Consider the following 20,192-nt stretch of genomic DNA (forward strand, 5'->3'; position numbering starts at 1 on the left):
CATCTCAACCAGCACGTGACAAGAGACCTGCAATTAAGCTTCAGGAGGCACCCCAGATGAAATACATCACATGGCTGGTAACACTAGCAGCTGTAGGACTACACTGCTCCCCTTTCAGCACAGGGTGAAATTCAGAAAGTCACTGCTAACCTACAGTACACAACACTGGGCTTCTCCTTACCCAGGCCTTTACCCAGGCCTTCCTTCTAACCCCAATTCTGCCATAGCTCATTTTGTGACTTGGCACTGACTGAGGTAGTCCTTACCAGAGAGAAGGCAGAAACCCGGAATTTTAGAGTTTAGAGAGAAGCCCTGTCTTCTTATGCTTGCATGAGAAGATCCCTATGCTAGCCAAGTTGCTTTAAAGCTCTGTCCTGGTAGGCCTCCTTCGTTCACTAATCAGCCTTTTGCAGCAGATTCATTTTTCATCCTTTCAGCAGCAGCAGCTGTTGCCTCTGACTCAGCCTATCCAAAAAGTACTAATATGGAATTTTGGCCAAGGCAGATCTAGTAATGGCATGCACACAGAAGACTGCTTTGTGCTGTGTTGTTCTACTTTAATCTGCGTGGAAACCTAACAGGAAAGCCCAAAGCCTTAGGTGGCTGAAGTTGCTCAAGTTGCTCTCTGCATTAGGTCTAGCTTTGCTATGGTGTGGTGGGTAAGGAGAGCAATCGTGAAACTTCAAGGTTGTTTTGTTTTTGTTTTTTAAATATCAAGGAACACTGGAGAATACTTTGTGATCCTGCCAAGCCATTTTTCTTCTGACTTTTGGATCTGTTCAGGACCTTTGAACAAATCAGAATCTAATATCTGGGCAGATCTGTTTATCCTCTAGGAATGACTCATCTCTGCCAGGGGAATTGTCAGAACAGGCACTCAAAATTTACCATTGGCTGGGTAGAACTGTAAAGAGTTATTAGTCCTGTCTCACTGGAAAGCCTCTCAAGCACACTTCATATTTTCACCCTAGATGTGGTTAGCTTAGTTGTAAATATTAGGTCATGTTTTCTACAGGCTTTACAGGAGCTCAATATCGCAAGCAAGTTCTCTGCACAGTCTGGCAGGAAAGCAAAGATAGCCCCACAGGGACATTCCCCAGGTCATTCCATTCAAAGCTGGAGGCACCTCAGAATACAGAGTGACTGAAGTACTATACATGGCAAACCTAGCTTTCCCAAAGATGAGCGTCCTATAGCCTCCCAGCTACACTACAAGTTGAACCATTCTCATCTTGATTTACTTACGCTTAGCTGAATCTCAAACTGGACTAGACTATAATTCAAAAAGCTCCAAGAATGAAGGTGAAGAACCAAGCTTCAAAATACAGGAAGAATTTTCTTCTAGACAAAGAGTTATGTACGACACACCTTTCTAAATTGCCCAACATTTTAACAATGTTGGACAACCTAAGTACTCACACGGTGGCAGCAGGAAAGGTGGTGTCAGGCCCCGTACAAGCTGCTCTGAAACTCAGCAGCTACCTGGTACCTGGGCTACTCTATATAGTAGCAATGCAAGTAACTGGAGAACATTTGGAAAGAAGGAAGATAACTCAGTGAAGCTATTGGTAAGTTACACGACCTAAGTTTGAACAGCTAAAGGCATCAAGGTCTGACAGGATGCTGCCGGTGCTTTGATTTACAAGTCACAGAATGATGGTGGCCATCAATTCTCGCAGAGCATGCTAAGTCCCACACATTCCACACACTCAGATTCCACTTGGGGTCAAATGGCATATCATTAAGTTAACAGCAACTTAGTATAACACTTACAAACAGAGCATATAGAAGAACTCATGTTTCCAGTTCTCCCCCTTGAGAAGATTATTTCATTATACAGACATAATAGCTTCAAAGTGTTTGGTTTATAGTTCCATTTTCCCAGTACCTACCAACAGCTCCAAGCAAATCCAAGGATATGAATTTGCAAATTGCCTAACAACATGTATCAGGATATTGTCAAAAATATACCTCGTAGCAAACACACAGTCTTCCTTCCTGTTATTCTGGCTTCTCATTCAAAACCCCTACGTGGTAAACAAAACTAAACTGAAACAAACCAGGCTTGGAAAAAAGGTTCGAAAACCAAGGTCCTTTCATAGCTGGCAACAAGTGTTCGGAAAAAGTGTGTAAGAAGAATTCTCACCCTCTGAGATACTACTGTCCTCTGACACTTCCACTGTAACCACTGGAACTGAAGTACAGGCCAGTCAAAATACCCAGCCGAAAAAGCAGATAATAAGGCTAGAGTAGGTTCTGCTCAGGGAGAATCTATTTGTAGCTCCACATACGACAAAAAATCAAGAAGAGATGAAAAACTATTCCTTTCATTTGACTAAAAGAGATGATAAAATACATAAACAAAATCCCATAGTATAACTATTTTTAAAATAAAATACTCATTAAAAGGGCATAGAGCCCACCACCCCCTTCCCCCACCCCAAACTCTGCTATACCTCAGACCTGCCCCTGGACAGCTCTGCTTGACATCTTGCTGCTTTTGAATGAGAAATACAAGGCTATAAATATTCTTTGCCCCTTATCTATATTCCTCAATCATAGAGTGCAGTTTAGCGGATGGAACTAAAGCCAAGGCATAGGGGCACGGGCCTAGACACAAATTCCACTGCTACGTAACTTGAAGTTTTTGCCTCCTTGCCTCGGCTTTTCTTTTCACAGAGCTTTCCTGTTTGCCTTTGAGAATATAGAAGTTCCAGTAGTCTACAGAGCCCTGGGTAATGACTTAAGGGTTCTGGTCAATGAAATTAATTACACTGGTGACAAAGATTTACAGATTAATTTGGCTGTTGTAATAGTTGGGTCTTTTTTCTTATGAAGAAAGTCAAGCCAGAAGCGGAATTTCACAGTTCAGTAGTTCTTTCACACAGGTCTCTCTGGCCAGGAATTTACTTCAGGCTTTACTGCAATAAAGGAAATCAACACATGGCTAGGGACACATATGCTGCATTACTGTCTTGCAGCGTTACCGCCTGGTTTTAACTCAACAACATTCCCTTTTCTATCAGCTGGAGGGTTTTGTTGGTTGGTTGGTTTGTTTTGCTGCGTCTTGGAGGGGATTGGAGTTTTGGTTTTATGTGCATTTTGATGTTGTTTGTGACATTTCATTAAGTTTAGTTTATTATTTTGAGACACTTGTTTGCTCAGCTCTCTCTAGTGGCTTCTTTCATATACGTATTATCTATACAGCACCATCCATCATGTCAGAGCAGTTACTAGAACAGCAGGAGCATTTCTCAGTACAACATATAGTTAACAAGATAACAGTGTTGATAATAATAACAATGTTTGAGCTTTTGCTGCATAAAGTAGCCAGATTCACACCTTGAGGTAAGCATTTCACTTGGATCACTCTTGACTTGGACACTAAGTCTAAATCACCACTTCAAGGGACTAGATCTTGGGGTCGAGGACTTGCCTTATTGACATGGTTCTTCCTGGCAACTCAGCTGATTTGCAAACACTGCTATAAAATCTCGTTTCTTTGAACACCCTTGTTCCTTGCTGTCCTACACACTTTCCAGCCAGCGCTGGCATCGAGCTGCAGACATTTCAAGTCTCTCTTTAGCTTCTCACAGACTCACCATACTGTCATTTTTCTTCATAGCCATCTTCCATACTCCAGAAACCTCCTGCTAAGCTCCCTCACACCAGACAATAGTTACTCCAGTTTCAACTGCCCACCTCCATAAAAAGAGATGGTGTGGTTACGTGGGTTTTTGGCACGCTTTTGTTGCTGTTGCAACTTTTTTTTTTTTCCCAAAGACAGTTTTTGTATCTTCCAGTTTCAATGATGTTTAGGCTAAAATATTAGTAGATACTAATACATGGACTACATTGCTACTTACTACATTTTCTCCAAGTTGTCAATCCAATCAGGACAACATTTAAATTTGGTTCCAGTAGGTGTAGAACCACCTTACCTCTGCTGGGAGAGCCAGAAGACTTCTGAACAAAAGCCTAATTTTATGTTATAAAAATTTATTATAATATCTCACTTCTACAATATTTTGAGAACCAAAATGAAGTGGGAGGACAGATTATTCTAAAATACAATTATCAGAGTACAAAGAAAAACTTTGGTGATTTTTTTTTTTTTTTTAAGCTCATAATTCCATAGAACATAAAAATCTTTTCCACTGCTCTGGTCAACAGAAAAAAGCTCATATCTATAGACACTGATCTAGCAGACAAAAGATTTCACAATCATCTTCTGACTCACTCTGAATGGGAAACATTAAGTAAGAAAAATAAAGACAGTAGGACAAATTCAGTTAATTACATTTTTTCCCCCAAACCACACAAGAACAAAGCAGTTTCAAGAAATTCCTTACATACAAAAAAAGCTTTTAAACTGCTCCCCAGAGAAGGATACAAGAGAGGAAACTGTTTCAGCATGCCTCAGTGCCACCAGAAGTTCTGCACTGAGCACAGATTGGGAAAAATCCATGAGCATTTCCAACTTCTGCAGAGCTGGGGCTGGACCTTGGAAGAATGCCGAGAACATCCCAGGGAGACCTCAGACAAATACAGCAGGACCCAGATCTGCCTCCCACAACAGCACATGATTCACATGGTAGGAAGCAGTATCCAAATCCCAGTTCTTCACTAGCATCAGAGCTCCCATCTTACACTCCCCCAGTCTTAAAAACAAATGAACAACAAAAACCAACAAACCACTCTGTTTCCCCCTAGCCCCCGTTAGAATGTTCACACTAACAAATCACTTCCCACACTAGCTACTGCAACATGCCCCCCTGCCATTCAGTTGTACTTCCTTGTCCCTTAAAGAGCTATTCTCCATGAATTCTCTGCACCACAGTCTCCCTTCCCTGTTTAAACAGATGATTTACAAGTTAATGTATTTTTTTTTCTTTCTCCCTGAAGCAGATGTTCAATTTTCTCCCTCTAGATTATAGGTGGAGTCTATAAACCAAGCTTTAGGACCAGGAAGAGTCTATTAGTAGACCACTGAGAGAAAATCCCAAGAAATAGTATATACAAGTGCTACACACACAATCAGTGCCCCTATACCACTTGTAGGGGTGTAGTATCTCTATGATAAGCTGCACTATGCTGTCTCTTCAGCTGTTCTAGAGGTCTCAGTCTACCAGAAGGTTTGGTGAAAACACCCATTGAGTGCTTACAGGTTTCTCAGTAGTGGAACAAGAGCTTCTCATGCAGCTTTGAATCCACTTGACTGTGTGGTTCAACCTCTTGCCACTCTGTGAAGTTTCTCACAGAAAGGAAATGTAAGACTCAAATAAAAGACACTAAAAATAGCAGAAATGCTGGTTCTCTGGAGACACACTCTTGGGAACACTCCTAGCTGCAATGTGCAGATTCCTTGAGAACATTTGCATAGGCGATACGGATGTCTAACTTTTGAGATCTAGTGGGAAAAGCTGCAGGAAAGGAAGTTATTTTGATGCTGATAGATTGGTGTCCAGACAGTAAAACAGAACTCCACAGGAAAAAAAAAAACAATAGTCAATTTATTGGATGTCATCAATCACCGTTCTGTAACTCTTCTCTTTCACACCAACTCAGAATTTCAGAGAACAGTATATGCATTTAAACAGGAAGAATAAGTGTTCCAGAGGTCACAGTGTAAACAGGAATGAGAGACCTCCAAACCCAGACTTCATCACTTTGGTCAAATTTGCCATGAACACATGATGTCTTTAACACCCATACCTAGGAGGCCTACAGACCAACAGTAAATATATATAACGAAACTGTTCCACTATTAAAAGGTAGACATTATTACACAGTCTTCCTGGTTTTGTTCATCTGTTTCCTGTCTTCTCTATATTGGGATTTGAAGTCTTTTGGAGAGAGGGTTGGGAAATAGCAATAGAGGTGCTGCAGAGTCAAGACTAGCAGGTAGCATAGAGCTGCAAAGGCAAGAGGGGTATAGAAATTCTATTGCTCTTTCTTTCAGACCTCTGGTCATTTTCCTTTCTTCCAGCTTCCTCCACTTCAGCCAGCTATATTCTGGCCATTAAAACAGAGAGCACAGGACAATACTATAAGGACACAGCTTACAATCGACAGAAGGCAGTTCAAGTTTGGGAAAGAAGGGAGGAATGTTACAGCATCGACTTTTCAACTGGATTTCCTCTTGTAATAATTTGTGTCTTTCACCAGGATATCAATGAACTACTGAACAGCCAATCTAAACTCAGTTCCCTCTGTGCCCACTCCTCCCCAGCCACCTTTCACTGGTTAGAGTATTCAGCTGGAGTTAGACAACACATCCTCAGGCTAACATCACATTCCAGCTGTGCAAACATGAAAGAGCCTTTCAAAACCTCACAAGAGCATATTACATTAGAGACTAAGTACAAGAGGCCTTTTTCCAAAAAGATTTCAAAGGTACTGTTCCTAAAACACAAGTTCAAGACCTAGTGCTGCCAAGAAATGGACCCATTGACAAACCTTAAAATAGCTCTCAGCTCTTAAAATGATGCTGCAATCGTGTAAAAGACCATTTTGCAGTTGAACACATTATAATGTGCCAATTTCTACCAGATGTAAAGGTGGTTTTTCAAGTAGAAGCAGGATTTAATGTCTGGAAACCAGGGGAGTTAACACACACATATGACATCCTCCAGAAGCAACTCAGTCTCAGCTATTACCATAGAGGGTAAGAAACCCCTGTCTAATCTCAGATAAACAAAGATTTCAAATCATAACTTCATCTCTTTTCTACAGAGCTCTACAGCATCTTACCATGGTCCCATCACCCGGGCCACGAGAGGTTAAGATAAAGAGGGGAACAGTTCCTGTTCTTCCACGTAACTGATCTAGAAAGCAGAACGTGGTTTCACCAAATGAGCTCTTTCCTTTTCCTACCCTTTTCCCCAACACATCTCCTAGATGAAAACACTTCTTACTCTTCTCAGAAAGGCAGTCCACATTTAAGCTATTACCAGAATTGGCAGAAAAACAAATCCATCTGTTCCTCAAAAAACAAACCCATTGTTCTTCCCCACCCTCTTTTTCTTGATATCAAGCCTGAGGATGTAGCATACAAAGGCCTCCCAACCACTAAGAAAGGTCACCTAGATTATGACAGTGGACTTTTTATTTCCTCTCCACACAGAAAGGCAGAAATTCTTACCGTTAATGAGGCAGGTGGAAGCATCTGTTTCATGTTAAACACCATGATCTACTTTTGTATCTTTGCCCCCCCTAGCATTAGAAAATAAAGCCAAAAATGCAAATCACTGCAACCTAGTTACAGCACATCAAAGCTGTCACTGTCACTCTTATTCTCGGGGTAGAAGAGACAGACAGTTGACATTTACTCTTTAGTTCACTGTGTAAACAGAAACCAAGTTGCAGTGTCTACTCCTCTGCTGCAGAAAAGCACTGACCGCACACTTCCCTGCAAAAACTCTGCCAGGCCTGATGTCCTTTCTGCAGCAACACCACAGGGAAGAGTGAGCTACCCAACTGTCACACTTCCTCTCAATACCTGTGGTTTTTGGAATTATCCTTCACTGTTCCTATTAAACTCTTCATCAACAATGAAAGTCTCCCGTAAGACACATTAGAATGGTGGGGAGTGGGTGATAATCGTACATCGTATTTCAGGGCACAAACCACAGTTACAGGAATTGCTTGCGTTGAAAAGCAAAAACACATTTAAAACTTTATGTTAACATAATTAAAGAAGTTTGAAAGTAAGAAGCTATTATCATGCGGCAGGCAGAACTATGGCATACTATTATTATGCATTCTGAAGACCACAGTTTGGAAACGTCTAATCTCAGTCTAGTATAGTTACTAGCAATGGATTTCTAGACCAGACCCTGCAAAAAGCTCCCAGAAACGCAATTTTCCATAATGCACTGTTCTGAGGGGAGGCCATGTGAGCACAGCTGCAAAATTAGTACATATTAGGGAACTGGCACTCCACAGCAAAAAGGATTAAACAAATTTTATTAACAAGGTTTGTGGCAATGGGAACATAACCTGGAAATACTCTTGAGCAATCACAAGCTAGCATACTGAAGTTCATGCCTAGAAGTAATATTAAGTGGCAAATACCTGCACAGACAATTATACTGCAGTCAAGGAGAATTCCAGAGCTGTAGCAGCCTACCAAGAGTGTGTTTTTATAGAATCACAGAATGACCAGGGTTAGAAGGGACCTCAAGGATCATGAATCTCCATCCCCCCTGCCACATACAGGGCCACCAACCTCCCCATTTAATACTAGGCCACAAGAATTTACAAGAGTTGCATCTAGGACATCAAGCATCTGCAATGGTTTCAGCCATGGAACATCCTCATTCAGTTAGTATCCAATGAGACTGATCAAAATATGTCACACTCCCTTCAAATCCCTTTCTGAGTTTCAGCAAAAAGGTGACCAGTAAGAAAAAAAAAAAAAAAAAAAAGAAATCAAGGAAATTGTCTTGCCATTACTGCATAAACATTATAAACATAAATATGCTTTATACAGCATATTATATTTCAATAAATGATGCCCATTTAGCTGGAAATGCATGATGAGAACTGAAGCCAACTTTCTTCAAAGGTCACCTGATTAATAAGTACACTGTGGCAGCATTTGGAAGAAGGCACAAACCCAATCCCTAAACAACCCATTGTGGCAGCGGCCCATTATTTGAGTTGTTTCAAAAAGGCAGGATAAAGCCATCCTTCCCTCACCCTCCCACTCCTTTCCCTCCCCCTCCCCACCCCTCCATTTTTCCCTAGTGGGCATCTACTCCCAGACAATGGTAATCATCTCTATCAAAAGTTGACTAGCAATGTAAGAGAGCTTCACGCCTCCACTCTCCCCAGTTCCATGATGAGAACACACACTATCAGAACTGCTTGAGCCATGAATACGAATAGCTGCAATTCTAGCAGAAAAAAAAGATGCTTCTGTCATCCCAGTTCACCCAGTAGCTGGTTAAGCTATTCTCTTCAGTACCAGGCATGTATTTGATTGGCATCTTCTGAACTGGCAGTCTTAGCAAGGAGGTCTTTCAGAATTCAAAGCATGCTAGCTGCATGACAGAAAGGAAGTATAACCCCTCAAGGGCACCCATTTCAAGTGGAATGTGAAGTGTCCCAGGTCTAGACAGCATTCTGAGAAACTTTTCTTTCTCATCTTGCTATTTATTACGATACAGCACTTCCACAATTTCAGTGCAGATGTAAATGTTTCTACAACTCCAATGCGTTTGGCAAATTGACATTTCAAATACTCTGAACTGTTACACCTCCATCAATTTTTCCAAGGATTTCCTTTCCAGTCAGTACAGTTGGTAAGAATAATTTAAGAGAAAAACCAGTCCCGTGCTTTCACCAAACTGAATTCCATTTGATTTTATCTTCACACCTCTGGCTGCTTCATATTATTCAGTCTTTACAGGAATTATATATATAAGTCTTTTTCAGTATTGTTTTGCCTGTAAATTTAAGCAGAAAGATACCAACTCCCTCCTTCAGATTGTTAGGTAACACTGGGCAAAACTTTCAGCAGTGCTTCTATGCCCTGAGATCTCCTCTCCCAGCTGACTTCCAAAGAGCTTGTCTCACTGCTAATATTCATTTGATTATGAATGACATCGTAGCCATCCCACCAGATAGCTTCCCTAATTTAAAGGAGATGCATTGCTGTTTTTCTTTTTTCTTTTTTTAAACTTAGCTGCCATATCGATTTATTAGAAAGAGCTTCAGTTGATAAACAAGTACAAAATGCAGTGGAAACTAAACTAACCTATCAAGAAGGAATTTCTGATGAAGCTTTACTGTGCAAAGATTTTTTTTCTGGCATTCTGCTCCATTCCTTTTTCCCCCAGTTCATGAACTCTTACTGCTGGTGACAATGAATCATATTAGTCCGTTTAGCCATTTTGTCTCCATATTCCTGTTTTATGCTGACAGGAACAGGAAAGTACAACTTTGTTATAAGGTTTTATTTGAAAGTCAGTATCTCAGTTGGTTCACTGCATTTAGAATTGCATCTTCTTGTTCTGGGTTCTCTTCTCCTGGTACACTGGAAGCATAGCAATTCAGTTCTCTCAACATCTACGGACACAGCACTAGTAATGTGGGATATAGCAGTTAAGTTCTTACATCTTTAATTATTTTGACTGAATTGCCTCTTCCTTTAAAATTCACAGTCCTGTTAAAAATACATTTGAGAAAACCACAGGTTCACTACTAGCTACTTCCAAGTCATTCAGTTCATTAATCCAAACAGGGAGCAAGGGAAAACAGAACTACTTTCTGCTTCATGTTCCCTCCCTCCCCCCCCCCCCCAACTTTTCTTCGTCCATATTTTTAATGCTCTCATCCTACTGAATATTATAAGGCAGCAAGAAGTAGAATGAGTAAGTGCTGGTTATCTTTCTCTTCCACCCTTAAAACAACAACTGTCCTGAAATTGGTGAGGGTTTCCTCATCTGCTCTAGAAATCTGCAATTTGAACAGACCCTCAGAAACCAGACAGTTAGTTGTTTCCTTCTTTCTTCCTATGTTTTTAGTTCACAGCATTTAAATTTGCAGTTTTATTTTTTCTCCAACCTGCTCCCACCATTACACTGAACATTTGTTCATTTTTACTATCACTATCAGAAAAAGGTGTTTAGAAAAGAGAACAGACAAACTCATATATGCCCCAAACAGCCACATAAAGATACAGGGCAGCCAAGAGTAACTGTAGATTCAAAAACATGCTTCAGAATTGGTTGCAAAGTATTTCACTGAGTGACTCCACAATGAGAGAACAGCCAAATTTGCACAGCAGTCTGCTGGCACACTTGCAGAAACAGAAAAAGAAGAGGACAGCATGGCGTGACAGTAGCAATTTGCATCTCTGCCATTCTGTGCTTTCTGCCCAGCTCACATGAGCCACAGGACACTCAAAATCTTCATCTTCACTCAGTGCAATTCAGCTGAGCATCTAGGATTCAAGTCACTCCAGCCTTGTTTAAGCTTATGGATAGATCTGTGCTCTACAGAAATAAGTAGATTTTTAAAGACCTGGAGATTGGTAGAGTTAAAAATATGCTCACTAAGTGCATGCATACACACCTTGTCAGCAGGCACCACGCTCCTGGAAGGCTTTCCATAGTTCCTGTTTTCACACAGAGAAATTAAATGCCTCCCCTCCTCAGCACAGTAAGTACTGTGTACTGTTTGCAAAGGAAACTGTACTTTTACTCCTCCTTGATGCACTGAAGGACAGCCCAAGCCTTTTGTCTCATTCAAGAAGAGCTGAGCAGTTCCTCCACTCTGTTTGGACCTGTTTGTCCAGGAGCATCAGCCACGATACATCACAGAAGGCCCAGTCTGTGGTTGGCCCTAACAGTGCAGCTCCCTACAGAGCAATGGGCAGCCCTGATTCAAGTCAGCATTGCTTTGGAGAATCACTTATTGAATAAAGCCCAGTGCAAACACACTTAGTAAGAAAAGTCCTTATGGGTACAAGCAAAGACTATGCTCCTAGACACTTCAAACTATGTATATAATCATGTCTATCTACTTACAACATACCTTTGGCTGCTCAGCAGTTAAACACACTGCTAAGGACAAGGCTCCAGGCAACTATCTGCATTTACAGCCAAGTGCCCTCCAACCACACTACCACATCATCAAACCAAGGGGCTCCACTCCTGGATGCTGGGAGTCAGCTACTAATTTTAGGGTCCATACATGGTCAAGAGGTTGTACAAAGTACTCTTGCCTCTCTTAGTGTGCCATGAAGACAAATTCCCTTTGTTCTCTTGTCCCAGGGACCAGGAGGCTAATTTGCCTGGTCTCTTCATTTCTATATCTCGTGGAACTGGGGAGGACACAGTGACCACAATGATATTCCAATAGAGCCCAGCATACACAAGGCTTTAATGTGAACTGCAAATAACAAACAACATCAGAAAGGGGAACGTAAACTTAGCAAAAAGCTAAGATCAGTTGAATATTGAATCAAAGGGTCAGGAAGTAATTTTCTCTAAGGGAATTTTTTGGTTTTAAACAACAAATATATGAAATTCAGTCTCACCACCCCCAGTCCTCCCCAATTCCCCCAAGGAATTGCCCTGAAACCTGCAGGCTATGCACAGAATGCATTTTTATTACCCCAGGAGGCCTAGAAGGCAGACAATGAATAGGATGCAGGTGCTGCCTGTTTCCACTGGTCAAAATATATGAGACAGGCTAATGTAACTACCTTAAATTATTCCTGCAAGCATAATTTAAGGATGCTTCCCTAGCATACCGCTGCAATCCCAACAGACTCTTTGTTTCAACTGTTCCGCTACTAAGTTCTCAGTCGCTCTGAATTAGCAAGAAAGAAGGCTATCAACAACAAGAGCCTCGTATCTAACAATTCACATTTAGGCCAATAAATAACCAGCTTCCTCGCAACAGAAGCAATCCACTTTTAACACCGTACAGCCACCTTCACCAATCCTTCAGAACCCAGACACAGGGAAAAAAAAACGGAGATGGCCACAAAGCAGCTTTTCAGTTATCAGCCAGAATACCCTCTCCTAAGAAGCTAGGGGCTGTGGTAATCCCCTTTTTGAAATGCTAATGTCATTACAACCATAGCACCAGAAGACAAGCGGTGAGGCCTGGGTGACAGAGCCTCGGCTGTGCCCTTACACAGATGATTTAAACTGGGCCTTTTGTAGCTCTCCTGCCCAAAGCCCCCTGCCCGGAATCATGCTTGACAGGAGATGCAGCTGCTGTCCAACCCCGCCGACAAGCAGGGGTGGAAAGATCAACACAATGAATTCATGCGCATGGGGTGAGGGTCTGGGGCACAGCAGCAGTGCGCCAGGGCATTGTGCTCTCAAAGCCTGTAGGAGCCCAAAGATAGCCTTGGGAAGACTTGGAAAAAAAAAAAGGCAAAGCTAAAGATTTCCAACCTCTCCCTTACTACTGCTAAACGACTGCATGAAAGTAAGAATCATTACAGCTGGTCCTTAGGCTCAGCAACAGCTACAACCATAGAAAAGCGTGCGTGGCTAAAAGAAACTAATCAAGAAATTGATCTGTTCTCCAACCTCTGAGAAGAATCCCACCTACAGGGAAAGCTACTCCAAAGGGACAGAGAGATGTCAATTTTCCTGAAGAACCAACTGGAACTGCTTGCTGTAAGAAGAGCAGAGACCAGACTGGGCACTACAGGTTTGATTCTACCACATGATATGTTACAAAGGATAAATGTTACTGGAGAGTTTTTCAGCATTGTTTTCTATGTATTTCATGTGTTCAGTGTATTTCACCGACTCTGGTACTACTCAGGGAATGACTGGAGAATAAAAACTTTTATAATGTTTCCATTCTAAATACTGCAGGATTTGCAAAAAATAAAAATAAAAAAATTCCTACAACTTACTCTCTACTGCCACAGGAAGAAAGGTGATGGACCCCACCGGGAGGATGCATTTGGTTTAATCTATGCAAGCTACGAACTGTAAAGCAGCTTTGAAATCCTGCTACCAAACCCAAATCATCTTTAAATGAAAAGCACAAAAGCCTCAGTTCTCCTGGTACTCTCCCTTGGTGCTAACTAACCAAACAATGACAGAAGACCAATGACAGGAAGACCATTTCCTCCATTTAAAGCTGCTAATTAAGTTAAGAGTTCAGGGAATGGAAACAGACTTAGTGATAGATGCTTGCCTGCTGTCAGAGGATGCAGAACAGACATCCATTTTCATCCTTTCAAATTGCCCTGCAGTACTTGATGTAGCCAACCATGAAATACTCCTAACCCGACTCAGACGAGTGGCAGGTGGCCAAGAGGTATGTGGTAAAATAGTTAAGCTTTTGCTCATCTTGACTGTGGGCAGAGATTGAACCTCCCTACAACACCCCTAATCAGCTGCAGATAATAAAACCTTTACAGTTTGTATCTTATGACTTAAGTCAATTATGTCCAAGCACTTACAATGAAATGTGCAGGTTGTTCTAGAGGAGTATTCCAAGGTTACTTTTGCTAGGGAAATCAAAGCCAACAACAGAGTAGAAATGTCACCATCTTTAAAACAAACACAAAACATTAAGGATATAGCCCTTTGCTTGTGCTAAAGAGAAACAAAGATGTGCTGAACCACGAGTTGCACTGCAGCACAACTCTGACAGTACCAGTCTTTTCAAGAAGTAAATGGAGTGGGAACTTGAACTACTGGAAACAAGCTACACAGCAGTCACATCCCCAGTTACTTTCAGTTTCAAATATAGCCACTCTGATGATAAGAGTGGAACAGGCCAGAGGAAACATTAAAAGCACACTTTCCTCTTAGCCAAGGATAAATGAACATCTTTGGCATGACACAACAATTACTTTCCAAAAAGCCTCTGCAGCAGGTGATCCAGAATGAACTGGCAGCACCAGAGGTCACATTACCTACTCTGATCTAACTTCATACCATACAGAATGCCACACAGGCCCCACATGGAAAACATTACCACCAGCAGGAGCGATACTTAGTCTTGACAAAGATCCAGCATCTAGCAGTTTTAATAGGTTTAATTTGTTTACACTAAGGATACCTCTCCAGTGGGTACAGCATACAACTGTAGCATGCAAAGGAGAAGAGCAAAGCTGGTTTTATCTATAAAACTGACAACAAACCAAGAAAAGCAGAACTTTCTCAGAAAGTTAAAGACTAATTTCTCCAAACACGGCAGCAACTCCCATTTGAAATTCCTCTTTGTCTTCTATTTCACACATAGCTGCTCTACCGTCCTTCAGTTTCTATCTCCACCAGATCCCCCAGCTGTAATGTCAGAGCACCCATGGGCAGCCAGCCAGCACTTCAGAATCATCTTCATCCTGCTCCGCTCCTGCCTTGAGGAAAGCTTCCCCAAAGCTCCAGCCCCTGGAGGGCACATGCATTTTGTAAGCTTGAGTTCTTAAGCTCTGCCAGTCTCATTAGTCAGTGCTGTCGCATATAGAAAAGACTCAAAAAGTTGACATTGTAAAGGCATATCCATGCATTAAGACATTTGCCTAACAATTAAAAAAAAATAAACACATGCATACATTTCTACCAGAGTCCTCTCTCTCAAGGCCATGCTATTCTCAACCATTCTAATCAGCTTGCATAGCTAAAATTAAAACACTACCTTCTTCCAGGACTTACACTACTTAATCACCAAGCCACTAATTGGCTTTTTAAACCAGCAGGAACTTTTCACAACTCCACTTGAGAAAACCTTCACCTTACTGCTTTCCTGAACTCCCGACTCTCTCCCTCTTCTGAGGATCTTCTCCTTCATTCACCTTCAGCCTATTCTGTCACCTTCCTACAAATCTCAATCTGTTTGTAGTCCTATTCCTATGCTCAAAGCCTTTCTCCAGAGATGACTAGAATAATTTGAAGGAAAGCACTACCTAAAGCAGCAAAACTTAGCTTACTATCTCAACAGCTGATATTTCCCAGACTACACAGTCGTCTAAACAGAACACTGGTAAGATCACAAAACAGTTTTACTCTTTCTAATGAGGTATCAGACATAAAACTTACTATATACCATGCAAGTCCTTTTCTCAGGACATGGAAAGCATTCCTCCAAGCTGTATAAGCAGCAGCAGCTTCTGGCTTTCTAGTTACAACTCTGTGTACATATCAGGCCTATTGTGTTCCTTCTTTGACCTTGGGCTGAGAATTCAAGAAATCCTCCATCAGATATATACTTCTCTCTAGACAGTATTTTTCAAATCAGACATTATTCTCCTTTCACTGGCTAAGAACAAAAACACATTTCAGAAAGCAGCAGCAGCATGGCTTTCTGCTCTTCAAGAGGAGAAAGATATTCCCCTCTGAAATACGCTGACTGACTAGACAGTGAACACTGAGCACACAGGATTTAAAAACGTTATTGTCAGGCCAAGGCAGACAAGCATCCTCACAGCCTCTTCAGCACAGGAACTCCCAAAGCTCTGCTCCTCCTTCCTTGATAAGAAGATCCATACCAGACTGGGACAGAATGCTCATTTTATTCTTTAGTAGTTTAAGGAACAAACCCCTCCAGCCCAATCTACCTGGCACGTCACACAACTCATCTAAACAGTCCTACATCTAAGGTAGTTTTTCAAATCCCTTGGAAGATTTCTCATCTGGAAGCCATTTGCCAGTTCAACACAACACTCCGCAAAAGCAGAGACTCACCTCAGGGAAATTCTTACTTGCAGAGGAAGAGAAACACTCTCCACAGACTTTCTTCTTTAAAAGGAAAATGCTTTTTTAGATGCAGATCAACGCACACAGATAAGCATGTACAAATTCTTGAGACAAAGTCACAGTCCACTCACCAGGTTCCAATTGCTCTAATGACAGTACGAACACGTTTGAGCTTGCTGTTCAAGTAAGTGCCTTTCAGCATCCTATCCTCATTCTCGACTCTCAGCAGCTTGTTACCAGCAGTTTCTTAGTAATCCTCAACAAAGCACAGATTGCTTGGTTTAACACAGGGCCTGGGCAGATTCAGCTACAAAAGCTGAAGACTGCCTATAGCTACTCATGTTGCCCTAGTACCAGGGGATTAAGTACACCGTTAGTAAGTCTGCAGATGACAGACACCAACCTGCCTGGAGGTAGGAAGGTCCTACAGATGGGTCTGGACAGGCTGCATCACTTGACTGAGGTCAATGAGGTGAAGTTCAACAAGATCACGTGTCAAGTTCTGCACTTTGGCCATAACCCCAGGCAACACTACAGGTTTGGGGCAGAGTGGCTGGAAGACTGTGTGGAAGAAATGGACCACAGCGTGTTGGTCAACACTTGGCTAAACATGAGCCAGGAGTGTGCCCAGGTGACCAAAAAGGCCAATGGCATCCCAGCTTGTATAAGAAATAGTACTGCCAGCAGGAGTAGGGAGGTGATCATCCCTCTGTACTCAGCACTGGTGAAGTCACACTTCGAGTAAGGTGTTCTGTTCTTGTCTCACTACAAGAAAGACATTGAGACCCTGGAGTGTGTCCAGAGAAAGACAATGAAGCTGGTGTGGGGTCTGGAGCACAGGTCTTATGAGGAGCAGCTGAGTGAACTGGGATTGTTCAAGTCGAGAGAACAGGCTTAAGTGACACTTTATTGCTCTCTCCAACAACCTGAAAGGAAGTTGTGGCAAGATGAGTGTTGGCTTCTTCTCCCATGTAACAACAGTAGAACAAGAGGGGAATGCCCTCAAGTTGTCTCAGGGAAGATTCAGGTTTGATGTCAAGAAAAAATTTCTTCTCAGACTGATCAAGTGCTGGCATAGGCTGCCCAGGGAGGTGGTTGAGTCACCATCCCTGGAGACATTCAAGAAGCATTTAGACGCTGTACTGAGGGACATGATTTAGTGGCAAATACTGGCAATAGGTGGATGGTTGGACTGGATAATCTTGGAGGTCTTTCCAACCTTCGTGATTCTATGATTCTACTTGTATTCGCCTCATCACCCATGTTAAGTGCGCCATGGACATCACAGATTTGTATAATGCACACCAGCTATTTCAGCAGTAACTGCAGTAACGGTACAGGCTGAAGTTTGCTACAGTTTCAGAGTAAATTTACTTTTTGTTCTGTCATTCATGCAGCAGGGTCAGTAATAGGTGGCAACAAAAACAGGAGGTGGTAACTGCTTGTGCTGCTACAGTTATAAATATAAGGGCCTGGAAAAGCAATGGCAAGAACAAATCGTACAGATGAAAGGGAGTAACGCCAACAAGTAGGGAAAAGCATTCAACATATCTGGAAAAAAAAAATGCTTTCACTACCACTGTAAGTAGGCGTAGAAATAACAAAAGAAATGTCAAATGGCACAAAGTAATTAATCACAAGCAAACTTTTCTGTCCTGCTGTCAGGCCATTTCCATGAGACTAGAAACAAAATCAAACTCTTCCCAAAAGATAGGCTCAAGTACAGAAAGAAGGAAGACTGACAGGAGGCAGCTGCATTAGAAGACAAACCACCCGTATCTTTAGTGTAGCAGGCACCAGACATCAGGGGACTCCAACATCTGGACTAAAGTTGCAAGTATTTTCTTTTGAAGAACAAAGCTCCCTTCCAGCTTTCTTTCTACAACGAAGCTCCTATCAGTTTCCACCTTTTTCACAATAGCCCAAGAAACTGAATTAGCTGGACCAGGCAGTTCTTGAGCTATTTCCTAAATTAGCTTGTTTTCCTGCTAGAAACCATGGCCAAGAACTGATGGCACATTCACACTAGGCTTGTGTTATATCAGTCTTGCCAAGAGTAAAATTCAGACCGATTAAAAATTCAGGATTCACAGAGCATTCCATCTGCTCTCCTCCTCCCTCCATCTGAAGATCAAAATTTGGTAGGCTGTATGATTACCCTTCCTCACCTTCAAATACTTAATTATGAATCCATTCCCAGACCTTGTTCCTGTCTTCCCTTTTCTTGAAGAAAATAGGAAGACTCAAATTAGGATCATCACATTTTGGACTTCAACAAATACCTACACATTTTTTTTAAATATATTTAGAACTAATCAAGACAGCCAAGTATGCTTCCCACTTCCTCCTAAAATTACATACCTCTGTAACACATACAGGAAAAGCTTCAGACTTTTTCCGAGCACAGGAAATGAAAAGCTGAGTATTCAATACAATGTATCCAGAATCACATTCTGCGATGAGATATTCACTTTTCTTGATTAAAGGAAACAAAAGGGTTTTTCACCTCAGCTCGCCCTCTCCATCCTTCCAATCCTCTCCCTTCCAAAACTCTCACAACTATCATAACTTTCTCTTTTTGTTTCAGTGAATATTCACTCTACGTGGTTTTGAGTCATTTAAAACTAAATTCTATAAAGACACATTGAAGTGCCTTCAAGCACAGTGGAACGTATGAAGTTGATCTCCCTCAAACCAAAGGCAACCATCTCTCTCAAATATAAGGGATAAAAAGCAGAAACAGGGCAGAGATGCACCACAGCACATGAGTAAAAACATAAATCTTAGCTTGTATAACCACTTATGTTAATCAGTAAAACATCTCACTCATTTCTAATGACACAGCAGGGAATAAGAGTTTACTTACATGTAGGTCCTTTGGATTTGCTGAGCAAACCTAAAAGACAAAAAAATAAAATTAAGATTATTATTATGCTTGCTTTAATTCATTCCTTAACCATTCAAGCTGTTTAAAATTCAACAAGCTGTGTGACTACCTGAGATTCCTGTTACTGCCTTCAAGTCAGCTGCTTAAAAAGCACTACCCAGAGATCAGTGTAAGAGTGTAAGAACAGAGTGTTCCTTAACTAGACTGGTTCTGGGCCCACCTGCATCTACCTCTTGGCAGCCTCACCACTGCTCTACAGCTCCTCACCATGCTCTTCTGTGCCACTCTGCTTTCATGAAGCTCTACGAAGGGAATGGAAGAAGGACTCACACTGAAAACTGCACCCTTTCCTCACTATGAGCTGACAACAATTTATTCAAACCTGCATTATAGGAAGCACACAGATCAGAACTCAGGTCCTATGTTCATGCACAACACCACCCCACATTTCTATCTAGCTATCCAGTACTACTGTCCTTGTTTTCATGCCCACTGAATTCATCCCCAGCAGTATTAAACTTCTTCCTTTCAACCACATAATTAGAAACAAAGGAACCCTCTGCTTCATACAGATTCCCAAGGAATAGGAACAAGTCTGAATCTGCTCAATGGCTGAAGTATGCTTTTACAAGCTGTTCTATGCAACGCAAACAAACACCAGTGGTATCCAAGAGCTTCTGTACAGAATAACCTTGGCATTGAAAAGACCTTAGAGCAGCATGCAGCAGATTGCCTGCGTTTGCATCAGAGACAATACACAGAAATGAAGTCGTTTCAGTTTATTCAAGCTCAATTTATCATTTTAATGGAACCCTAAAAATTAAAGGGATAGCTTCATAGCATTTTACATGTGATCAGTCAACAAAAATCAGGCTGTGTTTAAAATTAAGTAGACTTACATTTGCCAAGTCTGCATTATTAATTTTTAAAGGTTAATATTTAAAACTCTCTCATTTATGTGTATTGCTGTTTGTTTAATTCAGGGTGTTCATACTCATAGTAACACCTTCAGTTGCATTTCTCAAGATAGGTGATGCTCTTATCAGTAATGAAAAGCCCAACCTACATTTTGACAGAGCCAGCTAAGAATCTAAGAGAAGTTACAGTGCTGAGAGCAC

At 41.5% G+C, this 20,192-nt stretch overlaps 1 protein-coding gene across 13 annotated transcripts in view; it reads right to left on the minus strand.

Annotated features, from left to right (window-relative positions):
* SUSD6 (sushi domain containing 6) overlaps positions 1-20,192 on the minus strand; it is a 76,524-nt gene that overhangs the window by 22,227 nt on the left and 34,105 nt on the right. For all 13 annotated transcript variants that reach the window (XM_048947651.1, XM_048947640.1, XM_048947649.1 and 10 more), the window contains one exon: positions 19,054-19,083. In XM_048947651.1, the coding sequence (XP_048803608.1) occupies positions 19,054-19,083 (30 nt within the window). The remainder of the gene's footprint in view (positions 1-19,053; positions 19,084-20,192) is intronic.

This window comes from Lagopus muta, chromosome 6 (assembly GCF_023343835.1).
Source record: "Lagopus muta isolate bLagMut1 chromosome 6, bLagMut1 primary, whole genome shotgun sequence".
Lineage (NCBI taxonomy): Eukaryota > Metazoa > Chordata > Aves > Galliformes > Phasianidae > Lagopus > Lagopus muta.